The sequence below is a fragment of the Mastomys coucha genome, unplaced genomic scaffold (assembly GCF_008632895.1).
Source record: "Mastomys coucha isolate ucsf_1 unplaced genomic scaffold, UCSF_Mcou_1 pScaffold18, whole genome shotgun sequence".
Classification (NCBI taxonomy): domain Eukaryota; kingdom Metazoa; phylum Chordata; class Mammalia; order Rodentia; family Muridae; genus Mastomys; species Mastomys coucha.
In genome coordinates this window covers 54,204,819-54,227,029 of record NW_022196900.1, presented here as the reverse complement: position 1 = coordinate 54,227,029, position 22,211 = coordinate 54,204,819, and the positions used below count along the sequence as shown (strand labels likewise).

Here is a 22,211-nt window from a genome sequence, read left to right as displayed (position 1 = left end):
CTTATGACAAAGGAGGAAATTCATGCCCAATACTGTAAATCTGCTCAAAAGCCCATGGCTGGGATATTTATAAATCAGAAGGCTTGGAGAACTCTGTGAAAGATACACTGGGAAGAACTTAAGTCAAAGGATGGGAGGGCTTCTGTCAAACGCTGTTTTCTAGACATGCTAGGGGCTTTATACTCATGAATTCATGGTACTATGATTTCCAGGAAGAGGTCTGCACACAATCAAGCCTGTCAGTGTTCTGGCATGGATGGGAGAAGCTCCATTTTCAGCTGGGGAGCTATTGGAAGTCCATGGCATCCTGTGGAGGACAGCCATTTCTCTTTAGCAGAATGTATGCTGTTAAGTTGTCCATGCTCTGCTGGGTGGCTACACATGTTCATTCAGGCAGCACTAATTAGACTTACTGTATTACTTTAAAAACTAAAGATAGAGAAAATGAAGGTGGGAGGTGTTAGAGATTGGTTCTAATGCTTTGATTCAATCAGGAATCTGTGTGCCCAAATGCTAAAGGTCCTTGTCACCAATTGGTTTTTGATCAATCAATTAAGATGCCAACAGCTAATAGCTGGGTACAGGGTGGGTCAGAGTTTCGAGGGTAGAACACAGAGAGGAATGGAAGAATCTAGTGACAACACACTTTCATCATGGGTTCCTAAGGTTTTTTTTTTTTTTGTTTCCCTGCCCCATTTGTTGTTTAGAAGCAGGGACTGGAAACTCATCAGGCCTAGACTGGATACAGACAGAACACTGAGCACTAGGCTTCGTTCAGTTGCATAGCTACACATGATGAGGCCTCTTTACTTGCAAAACAAGATGGTGATGGGGGGATGCTGGTCAGGACTGAGAGGATAAAGGGTTCTTCAGTCACCTACTTCCCAAGTACCCTTGGGATATATGAACAGCCTCTGTCAGCTTCCTTTGAGACACATCTGATAGATGAGGGGTTTTGTTGTTGTTATTGTTTTTAATAAAAGGCAGAGATCAAGCACTAACTTAGGAAATCTCTAAGCTCCATGTAACTTATTGTCCCACACTCACTTTTCAGTGAATAGTGAAGACCCAGCCACTGCCTGCAACAAATTGCCAGGTGAAGATGAACCAATGGGAGAGCTTTACACAGGCCCCAAAGCTTAAGGTGAAGTGGTGATAGTAAATGAAGCCAGTTGTTATCTCCAGCTTAGCTAGTTCCTTAGCTCTAGCCCACCTGGAGCCACTCTGAGCTGACCACCAGGCTTAACCAAATAAATTATAGGGTTGCATACTTCCTGACAGGTAGCTGTGTTACTTACATTCCCAAAAGCCACGTTAACTTAGAGGAGGGCAATTTCCTGCCCTGTTCAATAAAAATCACACAAAAACCCAAAGCTCTATATACCCGATCCTTTTCCTCAGAGTGCCCACCTTGTCTAAGGTGTTACTTGTACTCAATTAAGATGTGACTTTTTCTCTCCTTCCTCTAACACCTTCCAAGTGACTCCTAACACCCATCCTTGGGTTCCCTTCTGGGACCACTTTAAAATTGTTTAGTCAACAAGACCAAGACACTCCTAAGGGGGCCAATTGTGTATGTCCACAGTGACAACAGTATCATGTTAGAACCAAATGTGAAAGACTACCAGGCCACACACTATCTATGCCAGATGTGTCAGTCAGCCAGAGCAATGACATTCTAGTGGGACTAGGAGGTCCTCTGTGTCTGGAACTTACCATTGTCTTTTTCACATATACTTCTTGACCTCGTGACAATCCAAAATCTGCTATCTTGGCTATGTAGTTTTCACCAACTAAAATGTTTCTGGCAGCCAGGTCCCTGTGGATAAACTAAAATTTTAAAGAATTATAGATCTTCAGTGTAACACTTGGTAGAGGATACTCAAGAATCGACACCATGGAGAGACCTTTAACAAAGTCTTCAGAATTCAGCTCCCTTAAAGCGCATCTCCACAGATAGTAGGTTCTGTCAAGAGACTCCTCACATCTTGAAAGAATTATTTTATGGTTGTGAGGAAGTATAAGGCTTTCCACAGTAATGAGCCTCTGCTGTTGACCTTATTTACAGGTAAACCTCAGTATGATAAGATCAGGGTACTTCACTAAACACATGCTTTTAAATCCTCTGAAGAAATATTATGTCAGTATTGGGGATTAAATCCTTTCTCTGGGGGTGGAACAGTATCAGTTTCTTAACTCAGGGAGACTAAAAAAGAAATCAAAGAAGAGATCATGGAAAACTGTCAAAACACATTAGAGCCCTTCAGAAGGAACTCAACAGAAAGATGTCCAAAGCAAGGTTCTAAGAACAAACCTGTTTTTGGCTCAAGTAGTCCATCCCCCGGGCCACATCTGCAGCAAAATGAAGAAGCTGCTGGGAGGACAGTGTGGAAGCTGTGCTGTTGGCGATGGCAAAAGCAGGATCTGTCTCTAGCACTCGGCTCTTACGCAGGAAGTCTAGGAGGTTTCCATGCGGGGCATACTCAATAGCTAGGTACAGGTAGCCTGTGGGGAAGGGATAAGAGAGAGTCGTCTTGCTGGGCAGTGGTGGCGCATGCCTTTAATCCCAGCACTTGGGAGGCAGAGGCACGTGGATTTCTGAGTTCGAGGCCAGCCTGGTCTACAGAGTGAGTTCCAGGATAGCCAGAGCTATACAGAGAAACCCTGTCTCGAAAAACCAAAAAATAAATAAAATAAAATAAAATAAAAAAAAAGGAGAGAGAGTCGTCTTATCCTGATTGAACAGCTCGGGAATCTTCAGGATGTGTTCTGATATTGGAGATTGGCTTTCAAACTTCATTTTGATCAAAAGATACACATCTAGTCATAATGCTGGGGACAGGAGGGAGATGAGGGATTCTGACTTTAGAGAGCTGTGGCTCTCAAGGGACCAGCCCTGAACTCACAGTCTTTCTTTTTCACTCCTTCGTTGCTACCAAATGTGAACGCACCTCCTATTCCTGACGTACTTCCATAGCATCAGGACAAGACAATCGAAGCATCCTCCTCCCTGGGACACCTTCATCAGAGTCCCTTTAACCTTATTCAATATTCATCAAAAAGCTAACATAAGCTAGGAACATCACTTTGGTCTCTAGCAACAGTAAACCAATGACTAAATGCCCCTGCCCTTCTTTCTCCCTAAAACCACACCAAGTAACCAAGTACTCACTAGACAACTGCCTAGCAGGGATCTAGGTTTTCAAATTATATTTTGCTTAAAGACATCAAAAACTTGAATTTTAGAAGAATAAAATAAAGCAATACGGTTCCTAAAGGAAGTCTGTCTCATTGTTTTGGTTTTATACGAAATTATTTTCCTTACTGTTAAAAAATAGTGGAAAGAATTGTGTTGAAATTTTGATGAGGATTTTAATGGCAATACTGATGTATTGAATCTGTAGTTTACTTTTGGTAGGAATGCCATTTTTACTATTTATCCTACCAATCCTAATGATGCTCTGCTATACTCATAGATCAATGCCTAACCCAGTTGTAACCAGAGAGGCTTCATCCAGCAACTGATGAGAGCAGATATAGAGACCCATAGCCAAACACTAGGCAGAAGCAGGGGACCCTGCTGACGAAAGGGAGGAAGAATTATAGGAGCCAGAATTAAGAACATCACAAGAACACAGCCCACAGAATCAACTGACCTGGGCTCATAGGGTCTCACAGAGACTAAAGTGACAATTGCAGACTCTCCACGGGTCTGAGCTAGGTCCTCTGTATATACATTTTGATTGTGTGGGTTGATGTTCTTGTGGGACTCCTAACAGTAGGAGTGGGGAGTCTCCCTGACTCTTTTGCCTGCACTTGGGACTCTTTTCCTTTTGTGGGTTGCCTTGTCCATTCTTGATATGATACCTAGTCTTATTGTAATTGCTATGCCATGTTCAGTTGATATCCCTGGAGTCTCTCTCTCTCTCTCTCTCTCTCTCTCTCTCTCTCTCTCTCTCTCTCTCTCTCTCTCTTTCTCTCTCTCTCTCTCTCTCTCTCTCCTCTCTCTTCTCTCATAAGGGAAATAGGAGGAACAGATCTGAGGATCTGAGGAAGAGAATGTGAAAGGGTTGGGAGAAATGGAAGGAAGGGAAACTTCAGTAGGGATGTAGTGTATAAGAGAAGAAAAAGGAAAAGAAAAAATATCCCCCAAGAAAACAGTAAAAAAAAAAAATGATTTCCTTGTGTATATATACATGTGCTTGTGCATGTGTGTGTGTGTGTGTGTGTGTGTGTGTGTGTGTGTGTCCAAATCATCATGCTAAAAAATCAAATGGATTTAAGAAATTTAAATTTGGGAATGAAGATTGTAGGAGCCAAAGGAGACAAGGACATCACAAGAAAACCCATAGAACCAACCAATCTGGGTTCACAGGGGCTCACAGAGACTAAACTGACATCCAGAGAGTCTGCATGGGACTGATCTAGGCCCTCTACACATGTTAGAGTTGTGAAGCTTATTCTTCTAGTACTCTAGTAGGAGCAGAGGCTGCTACTGACTGTTCTGCCTGCTTTTGGAATGCTTTCCTCCTGCTGGGTTGCCTCAGGCAGCCTCAATACAAGGGGAGGGGCCCGTGGTTGGTTGAGATCCATGAGAGGCCTATTCTTTTCTAGGGTGAAATGGAGGATGAGTGGATGAGGGCGGAGGGAACAGAGGGGAGGTGGGGGAAGGAACTGAGAGTAAAGTAAAGGAGGGAGGGGAAACAGAGGCCATGATGTTAATAAAAAGAAAATCAATATAAAAATATAAACATAAATATATAATAAAATCTAATAAAAGTGGAAAAATATAAATTATTAACCCTCTCACCAGCCAGAAGAATGAAAGAAAAAAGAAAGAAAAATCTTTTCACTCTGAATCCCAAATATGTCATAAGAAAAGCAGATCTAAGTTCTGGCATGAGTCTGCTTTCTTGCACACTTTCTTGAGACATAAATAGTTATGTAATAGAGTACTTAAAAAATTTAAGACATATTTTCAGTTGCTGTCTGAAAAAGTTTTTAAATCTTTAGTATATTGTATATGCTTAAGTGGTTTTTTAAAAGATTTATTTGTTTATTTTATGTATATGAGTACACTGTAGCTCTCTTCAGACACACCAGAAGAGGGCAGCAGATCCCATTACAGATGGGCATGAGTCACCATGGGGTTGCTGGGAATTGAACTTAAGACCTCTGGAAGAGCAGCCAGTGTTCTTAACTGCTGAGCCATCTCTCCAGACTGTGTATTGATATGTTTATGTGTAGGTATCCATGAAGATCAGCTGAGGGTATCAGAATCCCTCTGGAACTGGAGTGACCAATGACGCTGACCTGCTATGTGGGTGTCAAAACCAAACCCAGATCTTCTGCAAGAGGAGCCAGTTGTCTTAATGTCTGAGCCACTACTCTAGCTCTGATGATTTTTTTTTAAATGTACTGCTGTCCCACACCAACTATTATTTCCAGGAAATAACTCAAAGACAAATGTCATTACTTCATTATTTAATCTAAGAGATATGATCTGGCTTTCAGAATTATACCCTTATTGGATCATAGAATGATAGATTGCTTAAGACACCCATATTTTTAGCTTAGTAAATCGAGGAAAAAGAAACCAACTCTTTTCTATTGTTGATGGCTTTTGCTGAGAAAGTCAACAAAAGGTTGTCAAGTTTATAAATAAGTACAGCCTGGAGCCTTTCTGTTTATGGAAGCAAACTTTTCCATGAGGAATTTTGTTGAGACAGACTGAGAACTACAAGTCTGTGACGCATGAATATCAAAGTAGACTCAGAAAACATTTTGCTGTGATCTCCCTCACAGCTCATTACACATGTTACAGTAGCAAGCGCTTGAATCAGACTTGAATTCCTAGGTTTAAACGTATTAGAACACAGAGCAGTTATAAAGCTACACGATTACTGAGATGAAAACACTTAGGCTGAAACTAGAACTGTCATATGTGAACTTAACATCACTGCTTAGCCTAACCACATCACAGTGTGTCACTGGCACTCATGCCTTCAAAAGGCAGAACGCCAAGTCCTCAGTGTAGGAAGAGATCTTTGTATTTTAGCTTAGCCTGAGCTACAGAGTGAGCTCTATGCCAGCCTGGGCAATGGTGAGACCCTGACTCAAGGCAAAAAAGTTCAATTCAGAGGAGCCAGTGCACTCTGCTTTTTCAAATGATAAAGGTTCCCTACATGTCTGTAGTAATAATATGTTTTTTTTTTTAATCTCTTGATTAGTAAGGAAGGGTGAGAAGAAGCTATGGATACTTTGGCCATTAGAAGTTAAACCTCCACAGATAGCCAATTTCACCTTAGCACCTCCCTTCACAGGCATCATAAACTTCAGCCCAGCCAATAAATGAGATGAGATAAATATTCAGATTGAAACTGTAGCTTTAAAATAAGTAATGTTTTTCAAGATGATTATCTTTTTCCTTTTGTTATGGAATGTTCCTGTTTTATCTTTTAAAATCTGCTGGGGGTGGGGGTAGGGGTGGGGAAGCATCTTACCTCGGTGTTCACATGCTCCCAAGAGATTAATGATGTTTGGATGGTGTCCAAGTTTACAAAGAACCTCCAGTTCTCCTGCGAAGTCCCTGTGATCATCTTTGGAGGCATACTCTGGAAGAAAGGCCAAGAGTTGTAGTGTTACTTCTTCACACCTTCCCAAAGGGTAAAGACACAACACCTGTCCCTGTCCTGTCTTTGCCCCCAGGACTCCTGGTTCATTTAGTCACCATCAGGCCTGGAAAACTCTACCCCCCTAAAGCAGTGTTTCTGAGCTTCACCACTGGTAACTGGACTGATAAGTGTTTGGAGGAGCTACTTTGAGCATTGGAGAATGTTCAGTAACACTCCTGGCCTTCACTTGCAATCCAAACAAAAATGTATCCACAAACTAACATGTGCTCTCTCCGAAGCTAAATCCCTCATGGATGAGAGCTACTGCTTTCCCATGGATGTTTTCTAGGAAACTGAGCTGCAGTTTTCCTGTTCTTCCTGTCCTATCTCTTTAGTGGCACCTTGATGGATGAGAACTATCAGGGTTGAATGGAGAGAAGACCATTGGCTGGTGCTCAGACTGACTGGCCAGCTTTGGGTGAAGTGCAGAATACTATTGATGGGTTGTTTTTTTTTTAAAGGAGCATGATCAGAGAAGGATCTGATGGCTCTGTGTATAGTAGAACAGGCTTAGAGTGTGTACCAATGAATCAGGTGGGTCAGGGGCATCTGTGATATGGACTGATTGGAAATCCCAGGTCCAGTGCCCTATTCCTACCATAGGACCTTCACTGTAGCTTTGGTCCTGAGAGCCATTGCCTTGGGAAATTTTTGTTAGTTAGTGCGTCATTCAGTAGCCTTCCCTAGAATGTTATTACTCTACCTGTGAAAATTTCCTTCCATGGCACATAGTTAAACTGCTTTACTTTTCTATAGGTTATAAAATGAAAAATCAGGTTCAGGTAAGAGCCCACGCAAAGCTGATTGCATAAGTCCATGCTCCAGCCACCACAAGCACCCCTAACTATTCAGAGTTCCCTAAATATCCTGCAATAAAATCAGAACAGAAAGGTGATTTATGGCTACTCAGCAAGTTTTTGTCTGTGTTTGTTTTTAAAATATCACTGTCTATGCCTCTATCCCGAAGACAGGAGGATTGCCCTGAGTTTTAGGTTAGTTACAGAGTGAGTTCCAAGTCAGTCTGGAATACACAGTGAGAGTTTGTCTCAAAGAAAAAACAAACAACAAAAAAGACAGATGAACAGAGAGAAGCTATCTCTAAGCTTAGAGAAATTTTTGGTTTAGTTCCTTGTGTCATAATCCTACCATGACATGGAGCAAATTTAAAGTCAATTCTAACTGAGGTTCAGTAGTGTGGTCAAAAAGCATGAGGACCTACAAAATCAGCCTCACATGGAAACATGAATGCAAATTCTCTGACCTTGACTAGACTTACTAAATCAAAAACTGGGAATTCTCAAATGTGATTGGAGGAGACCAATCTGCTTTTGACCAGAATTAATCTAGCTAATTCTGATACACACTCAATTTCAAAAATGAGCCTTACCAGAAACAATAACCCTCCCCAAATGAACAATAAATAACAGAACACCAGCATTCCCAAATCCCTAAGAACCAACAGATTGGTGTTTGAGTGGCTCCTACTCCTGCCCTACACCTGCACATCCTGATATCATCTGCCACAGGCTTCATCTTAAAGGAAACATCTTTATCTGCACATAACAGCCACATCTGATACCAGGGCAACTCCTGGTCTGAAGAATATATGGCCACAAAGAGAAGACCTCAACAGGAAATGAATGTCTCCCCACCCCAGCAGAAGGCTGTCTTCCAGCCACTGACCTTTCATCCTCTTGATGGCAGCATCCATCCGTAACCCATCCTTCTTGATCCGTGCCTTCAGAACCTGGCCAAAGTTGCCCTCTCCAATCACATCTTGAAACTTAATGTCATTCCAGTCAAGCACAGGGTAAATTGTGGGATCCGGATTGTTTTTGGCCTTCCTGTTTAGGGCCAGAGTTCCTGAGTTGAACTGCACAGCTGGTTCTTCTCTCTGGAAATAGAAATTACCGTTTTTTGTGTCAGGACATTTGTCATCCTAAGGTGCATACTATCTTCTGCTTTGTATCTACACAGGTGGAAAATAAATCACTTATCTAATTCTAGAGTGGGCATGCAAATGGGTTCCATCTTACAATCCCACACTCATGAAACTGCTGCCTACAGTGCTGCATGGGTACCGGCTTGTCCATTAGCACAGGCTTGTCCATTAGCACAGGCTTGTCCATTAACAGTGCCTGAAAGCTGAGGGAGGAGTGAAGACAGCCTGAGTGGCATGTTTGCATCCCATTCTGCTGTACGGAGATCAGTTTGTAGTTCTAGTTGAAGGAATTCATGATGGCAGTCTCCCAGTGCACCTTGGTAAGGTCTTTCCTAACAACATCACAGGCCTCATCTGTCCTTCCTTCCATGCTTTCTCATCCTAAAGTTTAAATTCAATTGAGTCTGGAGTGTCCTAGAATGACTAATGCTCGTAGCAACCCCCCAGCATATCTCTTGTTCTGAATTCAAGCAGCAACTAGCAATCTCTTGACAAATCAATGATATTGTGACATGCTTCAAAGTCCCAATCCCCCTGCTGATCCATCCTCTCCAATAACAGCCGGAGGTGAACCAGCTCTGGCCTTCAATCACAGAATGAACCCTGTTTGTCCTCCATGGAAGGTAATCTTGGGGACTCAGACACATGTGTTAGATTTCACTTCAAGCATGAAATTGTGTTCAGTGTTTCATATACAAAGTTGACAGCATTGGGCACAGATTTATTCTATGGAGCTTGAAGCTATAAGGTTCAAGCCTAGGTTTTAGTATTCCAAAAGAACTGCTGGTCAAGTTCAGTCTTGTAGAACTTGGCTACTGATCAACCTAGATCAAAGAATGAGATAATGCCAAGTGCCACAAATTCCAACCAAAGACTGTTCATAGGGAAGAGGTACATGCATACGTAAGTCTTACACATAGAAGGGATGACGGGACTGAGGGAGATATGAGAAACAGCAAATGTGAGCAAAGAATGAGAAAATGTGTGGAAAAAACATTTAATACCACACATAATAAGGAAATGAACTATTATGTTATGGTCTGGTTATTCTTATGTCTTTTATAAAAGAAAATGTGTAGTTCATTCTACTGAAATATTCTGTCAGATTAGTCACAGACTAGTCACATTTTGGGGAGGAATCCTGTTTTAGACATATACTTCTGCGTAATTACTAAACGTATGCTTTTCACTTGCTTGAACGAGAACTTTCATGGTCATGTTATTTGCCTCCCATTGTATGATGGAAGCCAAAGGATAAAAATGAAACTTGTCTATAGGGATCATTTGCTGTTCTATGCCTTTAAAGCAAAAGGTCTCCCTATCTGTTGGCCAGGGCTCATTAGCAAGTAAAAAGATGAGATACTACCACATTCTGGAATGCCTGAGCCATTCTCCTTTGAACATTTGCTCTCTTCAGTTGCAACATAATCAGAAACGCCAACAGCACAGTGATGCAAGTCATTCCAGCCGACCCAAGGATGGCTATAAGTAGCATCTTCCCCCCTCCAAGGTCTGCAGAGGCTGTGCAGGGAAACAGAGGTGAAGCCACTGAGTTAGTTTAGGTGGATTATGGACCAAGACCATCTGTTGGGAAAGATACAATGTAATGGGAATATAACTGCCCAGCTTACTATGACTGCACACTACTCATTAATTTCTAAACTCAGTAGAAATGAATCTGACTCACAGGGTTGTTTTGCGATCTCTAGGATTTACAAATGTGCCTTCAAAGTGGCTATGAGTTGATGTCATTTGTTCAACTTTGCTTCCAAGTAGGGGCCTACATAAATGAACATTATTTAGTAATAAAATAACTAGCTACTTAACATTTAGTAATTTGTAGCTCAGTTTCTCTAGAAGTGGTTTGATGTTCTGATGCCAATAGCACAGAGCCCATAAGGATATGTTGTCTTGTTCTGTATTTTTCCTTGTTTTAAAGAGTGGGTGGTGGGAAAACCTTGTTATTGTTGATTGCAGAAGTTATGGTAAAAAAAGAACAAGGAAAAAAATAAAGCATTACATTTAGGGTTTGTGTTAAAATAATCTACTTAAGGCTGTTTTAAATCCTCTTACACCTTTCCTTTGAATCCCAATGAGATTAACTCAGTATGTTTTAATAATCATACACAGATTATAATCCTACTTTTTAAAAGTGTTCAATACATTCTGATGTATTGATCGTAGAAATATCAAGAGTGGTGAAGGGGTTTGTTTTGTTGTATCTTAGTCTAAAATTTTCACATTGCATTTTTTACATAGCTTGCATTTAGAATCTATGTGTATTTTTACCAAACTACGATACTTATAGAAATTAAGCACTGATAAAGAGTGTGACCTAAGATCTACAATCTCCATCTATAATGGAGTAAATACATCATTTCTTGGATATTTCAAAAAATATCTCAGAATCACCAATGAATACACAGCTTTTTTTATTGTATTTCAAAACCACATATGACCCTGACCTCAGAATCAAGAACTATAATATTGTCTGTAAAAGTAAACCTTAGTCCAAATTAAGAATCTGAAAAATTGCCCTTCCTCTGACATTTTGACTTTATTCCTTCGCATGTATAGGTCACTGAAGAGTGTCATGTGGCACCATTTGCACAGATGTGAAGTCTATCCTTATACTTGATGCTGGGCCCCAGAATACACAATTATATTTGACAGATTTTACCAAGCAGTGGGCATAGTATGCTTGGCACTCTGGGAGGATCTCAAGCTATCTCAGAAAGCTGTAGTCCAAATAGTTAAGTTTAGTTAGCTTGCATTTAGTATTGACAAGTATTTTAGATTTAGATTAGATGAGAAAGGTAGAAGAAAACTCAGAATAGCATAGAGTCATTGAAAATCAAAGAAGGATTTATTTCAAGAAAAAATGAAATGCAGCTACACCACCACAACAACATGGTACACATACAGACACACACACACACACACACACACACACACAGAAATATCCACACAACCTTTCCCATAAGGAAGTTCCACATGCCTCTTTACAAAATTGAAATTCACATTGTTCACATCTTTCTTAGACTATTAGATGGAATGTGCCTGAGGCTAATTAATTCTAAGGTTTAATAACAAAAATTGAATCACTAGAGATCTTTTTATTTTAAGGATTCATATAGCAATGATAGAGCTACTAGGACAAATGAATGATGACACTTAGAATACATATGGAGCAATTATCTCAAGACAGTGAGGCTTCTCCGATGCTGTCTGAAAGTGCTCTATGGAAATACCAGTCTACTACCAACCTGGGGAATGTGGAAGAGTCCTCAGTTCATGAGGAAAGGCTGGGTTGCTTGATCCTATGTTGTTCTCAGCAAAAATATCCACATGGTATATAGTCTCTGGCTCTAGGCCCTTGAGCTGGTACTGAGTGATGGTAGCATTCTTGATCTTTACATCAATGTGCTGGTCTTCATTTTTGCCCTGAACCTTATACCGGATGATGATGGAAGAAATTGAATAGCCATCCACTATTGTCCAAGAAACCATAGCTGTGGAGTCAGTGATATTGAATATCTTGATGTTTTCTGGTTGAGGAGGGAGAACTAGAAAAAGAATTAAAAAAAGAATTCATTTAAGACATACTGCTACCTCTTGGATGGTTGTGGTTTTGAGGGAAGGGTAGGGTCAATTCATTCACCACCAATCACTAACGCAAATAGGAAAAGTACTCCCTTGTTTTCTGACTTGTCCACTGGCAATGGTACTGTGACTCCTGTTATGTGAGAGTCTGGCCCAGAGTAGAGACTACAGAACATGTCTTGCATGTTCATTTATAATAAATGAAGGCTTGGGGATTTGCTTCACAAACCTATCTACAGTGCTCTTGATGCTGGATGGAATGAAAAGATTAGGAGGACTAACATTCACACGGTACTTAAATTTGCCATGTACTATGTCATGTTTTAATTCATTTCCTTACTGTAAGTAGTGAGCTACAAAGAGATTTGGGTCTCAGTCAAGGTCACACCACTGTTAAGCAGGATCCAACTCTGGTAGTCTAGCTCCATAGTCCATTGTCTTATGTCCAGTGCCATATGGTTATCTTTACCCCAAACACATTCATAGATAGCAGGCACGTTAGTGTATGTGTAAGAAAATGTGTTGAGTCCTGACAGATAAGACTCCAGAGATGTGAGAAAAGTGAGAGCATTTTTCCTTCAGGGACACAGGCAGAGTGAGAAAGACATGGTCAGAAGTTCCCAGGACAGAATGATCCTTGCAGTCTCTCTGAGACTCTCTTCATAACAATCATGAGCTACAATAATCTTTTAAGATTGGTAAAACTGTAACTGGCTGACAACATCTGGTGACATCAGCACAGAGGAAGTATATAGAGATGGACAGAGGGAATGTAGTGTTTTCATGCACTCTTGGGCACAGGACATACTCACTAGCTTCCTTCAGAGGAATTGCGCACATGAGATTCACTTCTGGGTGTGTTCCCTAAGAAAGCTTTCAACCCTGTGCACATTGAACGTGCTTAAGAGTAGACATGACAATTTTTTGTGTGGTAGCAGAATAAATGAATAACATTAAAAGAAATTGACAAATGGCATAGTAAAGACTCCTGGGTAAAACAGTGGACTGGAAACTGCCTCTGTGTGATCTGATAATGTAAATACACAGAATAAAAGAGAAGAGGTATTTCAAGTTTGCTTGCTTCCTTTTTTTAATTAACTTTTTTACATCCTTCTGATTTTGTTTGTATAGTTTTTATTATTAAGCAAACTCTCTTTTCACTTTCCTTTTCACCCTTTGTGCCCCTCCTTTACTCTACTTTTAGTGATGTTTGACTAAAAGCATCTATGCTTTTATTATTGTTTCCATTCTTTCTTTCATCTAACTTTGTTTATGAAGTTTTCATTATTGGGAAGTCTTTCAATAAGAGTGTGTGTGTGTGTGTGTGTGTGTGTGTGTGTGTGTGTGTGTGTATACACAAGGCTGTGTGTACAGGTGTGTATAAAGGCCAAAGGTTGACATCCAGTGTCTTCCTCAGTCACCCTATACCTTAGTTTTTGAGATGGATTCACCCACCAGTGAAGTCAAAGGATCCTTCTCTCTCTGCCTCCCCAGTGTTGGAATTATAGATACAACCCACCATACACAGCTTTTACTGAAAGCTGGATCTCTGAACTCATATTTTCAACAAAACATCTATCAAATGTGCCATCTCTTACTCCCCTAAAAATGTATAAATCTTGCTCTTTCCATGTTTCCTTCATAACAGCTCTTTCTGTTCTTTGTCCCTCGTTTACTTAACTTTGCTTCTCTACTTTTCCTTTCAGTTGCCCTTCTCTTTATATCATTCACTTGCCATCTCTACATTTACACTAAATATTTATGTGTGTGTGTGTGTGTGTGTGCGTGTGTGTGTGTTTTCAAGACTGGGTTTCTCTGTATAGCCCTGGCTATCCTGGAACTCACCCTGCAGGCCAGGTTGGCCTCGAACTTAGAAATCTGCCTGCCTCTGCCTCCTAAGTGCTGGGACTAAAGGCATTTGCCACCACTGCTCAGCAAAGATTTATGTATTTGTTTTTAGTTAAGTACACCATCCTTGTCTTCAGACACACCAGAAGAGGGCATCAGATTCCATTACAGATGGCTGTGAGCCACCATGTGGTTGTTGGGAATTGAACTCAGGACCTCTGGAAGAGCAGTCAGTACTCTTAACTGCTGAGCCATCTCTCTAGCCTCTAAATAATTTTTACTATGTAATACATTGTTAGTGATTTTTTTTTCTATTTTCTGTCCTATGGTAACTTGCTGTCTATGAGATGGTATGTGGCCGGCCTTTAGTTGACCTGAGATGCACATATATATACCCTGTTCAATTTAGCACTGCTGCTGTTACAAGCAGCTGGCTTTCTTTTTTCTTGGGATTACTCCTTACTGAAAGAATCCAAAGTAAAACTAGAAGAGGCATCCCAACCAATAGACAAGTAGATTGTAATAGGAAAGCACAAGAAACCTGAAAAAGAAAGGGATTATATAATTAATAGTCTTCCAACAAAGAAAAACCCAGATACACTCAACGCTGAATTCTACCAACACATTCACAAAGAGCTGACTTTAATGCTACTCAAATTGTTTAATAAAATATAACAGGAAATAACACTACCAAACTCCTTCTACAAAACTGATCATAATATCTAAAATAGCTAACACACACAAACTAGACAAATTTTTCTGATGAATCTAGATGCAAAAAATTCACAATAAAATAACCTCAAACTGAATCTAAGAACATGTTAATAAGATGCACTATGACAAAGTGGTTTCATTCTAGGGATACAAGGATTGCTCAAAATATGTTAGTAAATGTAAAACAGTACACAAATGGACTTAAGAACAGAATTCACATGATCATCTCAAAAAAGACATTTGACCCCTTCTTAATAAAAGCCCTAAAAGAATGGGAAAAAGTAAGGGATTCATCTTAACATAATAAAGACTATACACAACAAACCCCTAAATAACATTATATTAAGTGGGCAAATGCTGAAATTATTTTTCTCTAAAATTAGTAGTGAGGCAAGACTGTTCAATCACTCCACTCTTGAAATGATTTATACTTCAAGTCTTAGTAAGATATGGATAGAAATATAAATAGGAATGTCAAATCTCCATTTGTAGTTGGCACAATCTTCTACTTAAAGGTTCCAAATGGAAACAGATCTGACAAACTTTCAAATAAGTAGCAAGATACAAAATGAACATACAAAAATAAGCAAGTTGAGGACTGGGGATGAAGCTCATTCGGTAGAGAGCTCACCTAGCGTGAAGCCCTGTGTTGCATCCCCAGCAGTGCATGCATTGGGTGTGATGGTGCATGCCTGTATTCCAGAACTCAGCTCAGGAGGTGGAGGCAGAAGGATCAGAAGTACAAAGTCATCTTCAGCTTTATAGCAAGCTCAAGGCCAGCCTGTAATAAATGAAACTCTGTCTCAAAACAAAAACAAAACTCATCCTTTCCTATATACCAATAGTGAACTCACCAAGAAAAAAAATCCCTATGCATGGTAGCTTCAAATAAATCATCTGGGAATAAACCAAGAGGTGAAAGACCTCTACAATGAAAACTTTTAAACACCAAAGGAAGAAGTTGAAGTCACCACAAAATCGAAAGACCTCCCATGCTCATAGATTTGCAGTGTGAAAACAGCTATATTGCCCAAAGCAGTCTACAAACACAACACAATCCTTATTGTAAAAGTCTAATAACATTGATCATAGAACTAAAGAAAAAATCCATAAGTTTATATGAAAGCACTAGGCTGGAGAGATGGCTCAGCGGTTAAGAACACTGACTGCTCATCCGGAGGTCCTGAGTTCAATTCCCAGCAACCACATGGAGGCTCATAACCAGCTGTAATGGGATCTGATGCCCTCTTCTGGTGTGTCTGAAGACAGCTACAGTGTACTCACATATATGAAAAAAAAAAAAAAAAGAAAGCACTAAAGACCACAAATAACCAGATAGCTATAGTAACAGAAATACCAGGGCAGTGGCAATGAAAACAGTCAGGTGAATTAATTAACTATAACAGAAACTCAGAAATAAACCCCCATAACTACAACTACCTAATTCTAACAAAGCTATAAAACACACACTGGAGAAAAGACAGCCTCTTCAGAGAATGATGCTAAGAAAACTAGATATCCAGATATGGAAGTATGAAGCTAGCTAGATCCCTATGTCTTACCCTGTACAAAAAATCAATTCAAAATGGATTAAGGGCCATGTGAGGCCTGAAACTCTCAACCTGCTAGAACAACCAGGAAATGCTTCAAAGTATAGACACCATCAAGGGATTTCTTAAAAGGACACTAATAGCATCGAAAACTAACCTAATAATTGACCAAAAAGATTGCATGAAGTGTAAGAGCTTCTGCACAGTGAAGGAAACTGTCCGCAGGGGGAAGACACAGTGTAAGAAGTGGGAGAAAGCCTGCCAGTTACACATCTCACAGCCATTGATGTCCACATCTGTAAAGAATCCAACACAGTAAGCATTAAAAACCCTCAAATACCGAATGAGGATGATGAACCTGGTCCAGAAACCTCAGATAGCCAGTCAGTAAGGAGGTCCATGAAATGAGCAGGCACTTCCCAAGAGAATACATTCAAACGGCCAGGGAATTTTTGAAAATATGTTCAGCATCCCTAGTCATCGGGGAAATGCAAGTAAAAGCTGTGTGGAGATTGTGCCTCACCCCAGTTAGCAGAATGACTGCCATCAGGAGAACAAAGGGCAAGTTCTGTGAGCATACAGAGAAAGAGTGATCCCTAACCGCCGGGAGCTGGAGCACAAACCCGTGCGGCAAGTATTGAAAGCAAGATGGCGGCTGCAAAACAGAACCTCAATTAGAACTGTTATCTAAGCTGGTTGTGGTGAGCCATTCCCATAATTCCATCACTCAGGAGGCTGGGACAAGAGGGACAAACTGGGCTAAGGAGTGGGCCACTGCCATACACAAAAGAAAAAGAATAGAAAAATAACTACCATATAATACAGCTATGTCAGTCCTTCCAAGGCATGAATCTGCACACTACGTCTATGGCTGTCTTACTCACAATAGCCTAGATCAATCAGTAGATGAACGGTTAAAGAAAATGAAGTAATTAGTTGTGAAGAAGGATAAAATTATGACCCTTTTGGGAAGGTGGGTGGATGAATCAAATATGATCAGACTGAAAATACTTTCTGTTTTCTTTCATATACAGTATCTAGGTTTAAACATGAACATATATGTACGCATGCATATATGACATGAAATGAGAAGGATAACAACATGGGAAGGAAGGAAGCTAGCAAGGGTGGATGTGAAGGAGGGGCTGAGTCCTGGAGTGATGGGTACAAATGTAAGCAAGGTACAGTGATATATATACATACAGATGCCATAAGGAAACCCACTATTTTTGTGTGCTATCTAAAATAACTCTTTTTTTTTTCTTTTTTTGTTTTTGTTTTTGTTTGGTTGGTTGGTTGGTTTTTTTTGTTTGTTTTTGATTTTTCGAGACAGGGTTTCTTTGTAGCCCTGGCTGTCCTGGAACTCACTCTGTAGACCAGGTTGACCTCGAACTCAGAAATCGGCCTGCCTCTGCCTCCCAAGTGCTGGGATTAAAGGCCTGTGCCACCAAGCCTGGCCTAAAATAACTCTTATGGGAGTGGAGAGCTAGCTTAGTAGTTAAGAACACTGGTTTGTCCTCTGGAAGATCTGCATTTAATTTCCAGTATCCACATGGCGTCTAATAACAGTGGTAACTCAGTCCAATTCCAGTGCCCTCTTTGGCCTCCATAGGCACTGCATACATGTGGTGGACAGACATAAATGTAGGCAAAATGCCCATACATATAAAATAAAAATAAATAAAATCTCAAAAAAGTAAACAAGAATAAATCCAAAACAATATGTCATATTTATAAGATAGAATTTTATACAGAAGTTTAAAATGTGCATGTTAGATATAAATGAATTAAAAGATATAAATCATGTTTATTCAAGAAAGGATACACACATATATATATATATATATATTTCTGACTGACTCCACACCTCTATACTAACTGAATGGAAAGATTCATAATAAACACAACTTTGTCTGGAGACAGAAGAAAAGGAAGAGAATGTGGGTAACAGTCATGGGCATGTGGATAGCAGTAGTGTGTGTGTGTGTGTGTGTGTGTGTGTGTGTGTGTTGTTAAAAGCAGCTATAATAAAGTATAATTGTTCATTCTCTGGGTTATATTAGCACTTATACTATCCTGTAGCTTTTAACTTTAACACAATTATATATAATATATATGCATATATACAGAGACAAATGTGTTTGTATATATATATGCATATGTATATATATATGCATATGTATATATATATACATATGTGTGATTATGTATATACAATATGAATGATCTGTTTGTATCTTGGTTTGGGTTTGTTTTATTTATTTATTTTTTCTACTTGGCATAAGCTAGATTTACTTGAGAAGAGGGAACCACAATTGAGGAAACGCTTCCACTTCCTTTGGACTGGCCTATAGGCAGACCTGTGGAGCATGTTCTTAATTAGTGTTGATTTGGGAAGGCCCTGCCCATTGGGGATGGGGCCACACCTGAGCATTTGAGGTGTGTAAGAAAGGCTGCAAACCAATAAGTTTCTTCCTTGGCCTCTGCTTCCGTTCCTGCCTTGAATTCCTGCCTTGGCTTTTTGCACTGAACTACAACATGGGGTATGTCAGCCAAATAAACCCTTTCCTCCCTAGTTGCTTTTGATCATGGTGCTTTAGCATCATGATAGAAATTCTGGCAAAACAGTTCAGCTTTCCACAAATCACTGGTATAAGAAAGTATCACTGAGGGACTATGGAGCTGTTCTTCCTACACGTACTGAGTGAACAGAAGCAGCTGCGCCAGACAACCTTGATTTTGGGGGTTGATGAGGACCACATGGCAGGTAGTGTGTCCAAAAGATATCTCTGGCTCCTCATCCCATGGCTTCAGATTGCAAAGACATAGTCCCCATTTCACAAAAGCAAGTTAGACTCACTGAGCAAGACAGGGAAGTTTCAGTATTACAATGAACCCTGAAGTTTCAAATAACCAATCTAAATCTAGCAAAAGCTTAGACTACAGAACATTTTTAAAGAAAAGAGGTTCTTACTGTTCTCATAAATAGTAAATCTGAATAGGAAAAATTTCCAAAGCAGTTTTTTTTTGTTTGTTTATAAGATTAGAGAAGATTCATCCATCAGTCAGCACCCATTGTAGGTATATACTAATGATAATCCTTAAAAACTATCTGTACTGGCTGGTTTTGTGTGCCAACTTGACACAGGCTGGAGTTATCACAGAGAAGGGAGCTTCAATTGGGGAAGTACCTCCATGAGATCCAGCTGTGGGGCATTTTCTCAATTCATGATCAAGGGGGTAGGGCCCCTTGTGGGTGGTGCCATCCCTGGGCTGGAAGTCTTGGGTTCTATAAGAGAGCAGGCTGAGAAAGCCAGGGGAAGCAAGCCAGTAAGGAACATCTCTCCATGGCCTCTGCATCAGCTCGTGCTTGCTGACCTGCTTGAGTTCCAGTCCTGAGTTCCTTTGGTGATAAACAACAATGTGGGAGTAAGCTGGATAAACCCTTTCCTCCCCAACTTGCTTCTTGGTCATGATGTTTGTGCAGGAATAGAAACCCTGACTAAGACACTATTCTATAACAGTTTGAGCCCTAACAAACTTTATTATTATTACTGATATTCTTGTTACTAATAAACAAGAACAGACAGATCGTATTATGGTCTTGCACAAAGCCGAGTGGACCCTTCCAGTATAATACTGTAGGACATTAAGATGATCATGGGGACACTACTTAGCCTCCAGTCAGATATTGAACTGCCCTTATGACCTCTAAGGACTTGAATGGAAGTTGTGAGCAAATGTGGGTGAGATGGGGGCAGCCCGAGTTACTTACTGTCACTAAGGGTCCAGGCCCTGAGTTCTTCACTCCACTCCCCCTGTGCCTTGGTGTTGACTCTAGCTCGGACAGTGTACTGCTCCCTGGGGAGTAAGTTGTTCAGTAGCACCGAGGTCAGGTTCCCAGGCACTTTGATGTTCTGCTGATCACTTGTTGTTTGCAGGGACCGCCTCTCAACTTCCACATAAAATTCATCTTCTGAGCTTGTAAATATCGGTTGCCAAGTCAAATTTAGAGCTGTCTGGCTTTTTGCCAGGAGACTGAGCCCTCTTGGAGGAGGGAGTCCTAGGAGTAACCAGAAGATGGTTATTGTCATGTTGAACAGAAGGAAGGACAGCTCCAGAGGGTAGCTGCACAGAACGAACTCTGCTTTTAGAATAAGATAAAACACTCAAAGCTAAAATCAAAAACAAAACAAACAAACAAGCCATGATACAACCCCTGATCTTCCCCTCATAACAAAACAGTAAATCTTCAAAGTAATTTTTACATATGCCTTGAAGAGTTTTAACATAGGTATACAACCTCCTTGAGGCAACATGAGTAACTTTTTCAAGAGTCTTTTAAAATGTCTATGTTCTTTGGCCTTAACTCCTGACTACAAAGAATTTATCCTGAGGAAAGAAATATCCCGAAGGAAGATGAAAATATTTGTGCATGGAGACATTCCTTACCGCAGCACTTACAATAGTAAAAGACTAGAGGAGGACAAGTCTTCATTCTTTAATTAAATTATAGAGCCATCCCAAGGATTGCCAGCAACAAATAAGAAGAGCTCAATAAAATTGTTTGTAGTATTATGGGTAAAAACTCTAATGGAAGCTTCCTAAAAGTCAAGCCTACAATTGAACAAGGAAAGCAGAGGGACTGATAGAAATGAACACAGTGGGTTTTATTTCAATACCATTTTGAGGAAGACTTTTTCAAGCTTTAAATGTCAGCAAGGAGAATTTCAGATATCACAACTGCTGTGGTAAGGCGCCAGCCCTAGCTCCCACATAGCAGTATCAGCTAGAAACACCGGTTGTCTGGCCACGGTTACTCAGGAACATGAGGTGCCAGAGAAATTGCCAAAAGAAATAATATGGGATTTTTAAATTAAACAGGGGCATCTCACTTCTACTTTGTAATCTGGGAAATTTATAACCTAATTTCACCTGTAGAATGACACAACCAGACTCATCTTCCAGACACAGAAGAATAAATGAGGTAACGGGTTGAGAGGACTTGGGAAGTCTTAGGAACGCTACCAAGATTTCTTCCTCTCCTCCTTTGCTTTCCCAGCTCATGTCAGTGAACAAAGGAATATGTCTATTTTATTAACTGCAATTAATGACAGTAATTGATTTATAAGTTCCAGACAGAAAGTCCTTTCAAAGCATGGAGAAACAGCCTTCCTTCCTGATCTCAGGAAGGTGGCCTTGTCACCACTAGAGGCGAAATTGATTTGTAGATGTGCGAGAACATTTTAGATCGTGACAATGCTGTACAAATGGTGGTCGTAGTCCACAAACAAACAGAGAGTGCATGTGTGGTATGAGAATCTTACATGCAATGTGGTCTAATAGAACTCATATTTAAAGAAAAAGAAAACCCTCCAACACTTTAGAGTATGATATTTGAAACAAAATAATTTGAAAAAGACTTTAAATTCTTAGCTGAAGGGGGAAAAAGGGTCCTGTAGGCCTACCCACCTCTAATTGTTTGTAAACCAATGAGGACGAGCAGTTGAGCAAACATTTGCTTGACATTTGTTAAAGGTCTTCTAGGTTTTTTTTTTTTTTTAGATATTTTCTTTATTTACATGTAAATTTCTCCTTTCCCAGTTTCCCCTCCAAAAAACAAACAAACAAAAACAACAAGAACAAACCCCTGTTGCCTCCTCCCTCCCCATGCCTGCCACCCCACCCTCTCCCACTTATTGGCCCTGGCATTTCCCTACACTGGGGCACAGAACCTTCACAGGGCCGAGGTCCTCTCCTCCTATTGATGATTGAATTTGCAATCTTCTACTATACACGTGCTGCCAGAACAATCAGACCCACCATGTGCAGTCCTTGGTTGGTGGTTGAGACCCTGGGAGCTCTGAGGGTACTCGTTAG

The 22,211-nt window shown here is 40.3% G+C and overlaps 1 protein-coding gene across 2 annotated transcripts in view; it reads right to left on the bottom strand.

Annotated features, from left to right (window-relative positions):
• The window catches only part of Tek (TEK receptor tyrosine kinase), a 110,786-nt gene that overhangs the window by 13,087 nt on the left and 75,488 nt on the right, over positions 1–22,211 (bottom strand). Inside the window, exons 12-18 of one of the 2 annotated variants that reach the window (XM_031377864.1) lie at positions 20,107–20,394; positions 11,883–12,182; positions 9,983–10,137; positions 8,358–8,568; positions 6,504–6,614; positions 2,315–2,505; positions 1,717–1,830 (exon numbers count right to left, since the gene is read on the bottom strand). In XM_031377864.1, coding sequence (XP_031233724.1) covers positions 1,717–1,830; positions 2,315–2,505; positions 6,504–6,614; positions 8,358–8,568; positions 9,983–10,137; positions 11,883–12,182; positions 20,107–20,394 — 1,370 coding nt within the window. The remainder of the gene's footprint in view (positions 1–1,716; positions 1,831–2,314; positions 2,506–6,503; positions 6,615–8,357; positions 8,569–9,982; positions 10,138–11,882; positions 12,183–20,106; positions 20,395–22,211) is intronic. The other variant, XM_031377865.1, reaches the window with a different exon arrangement.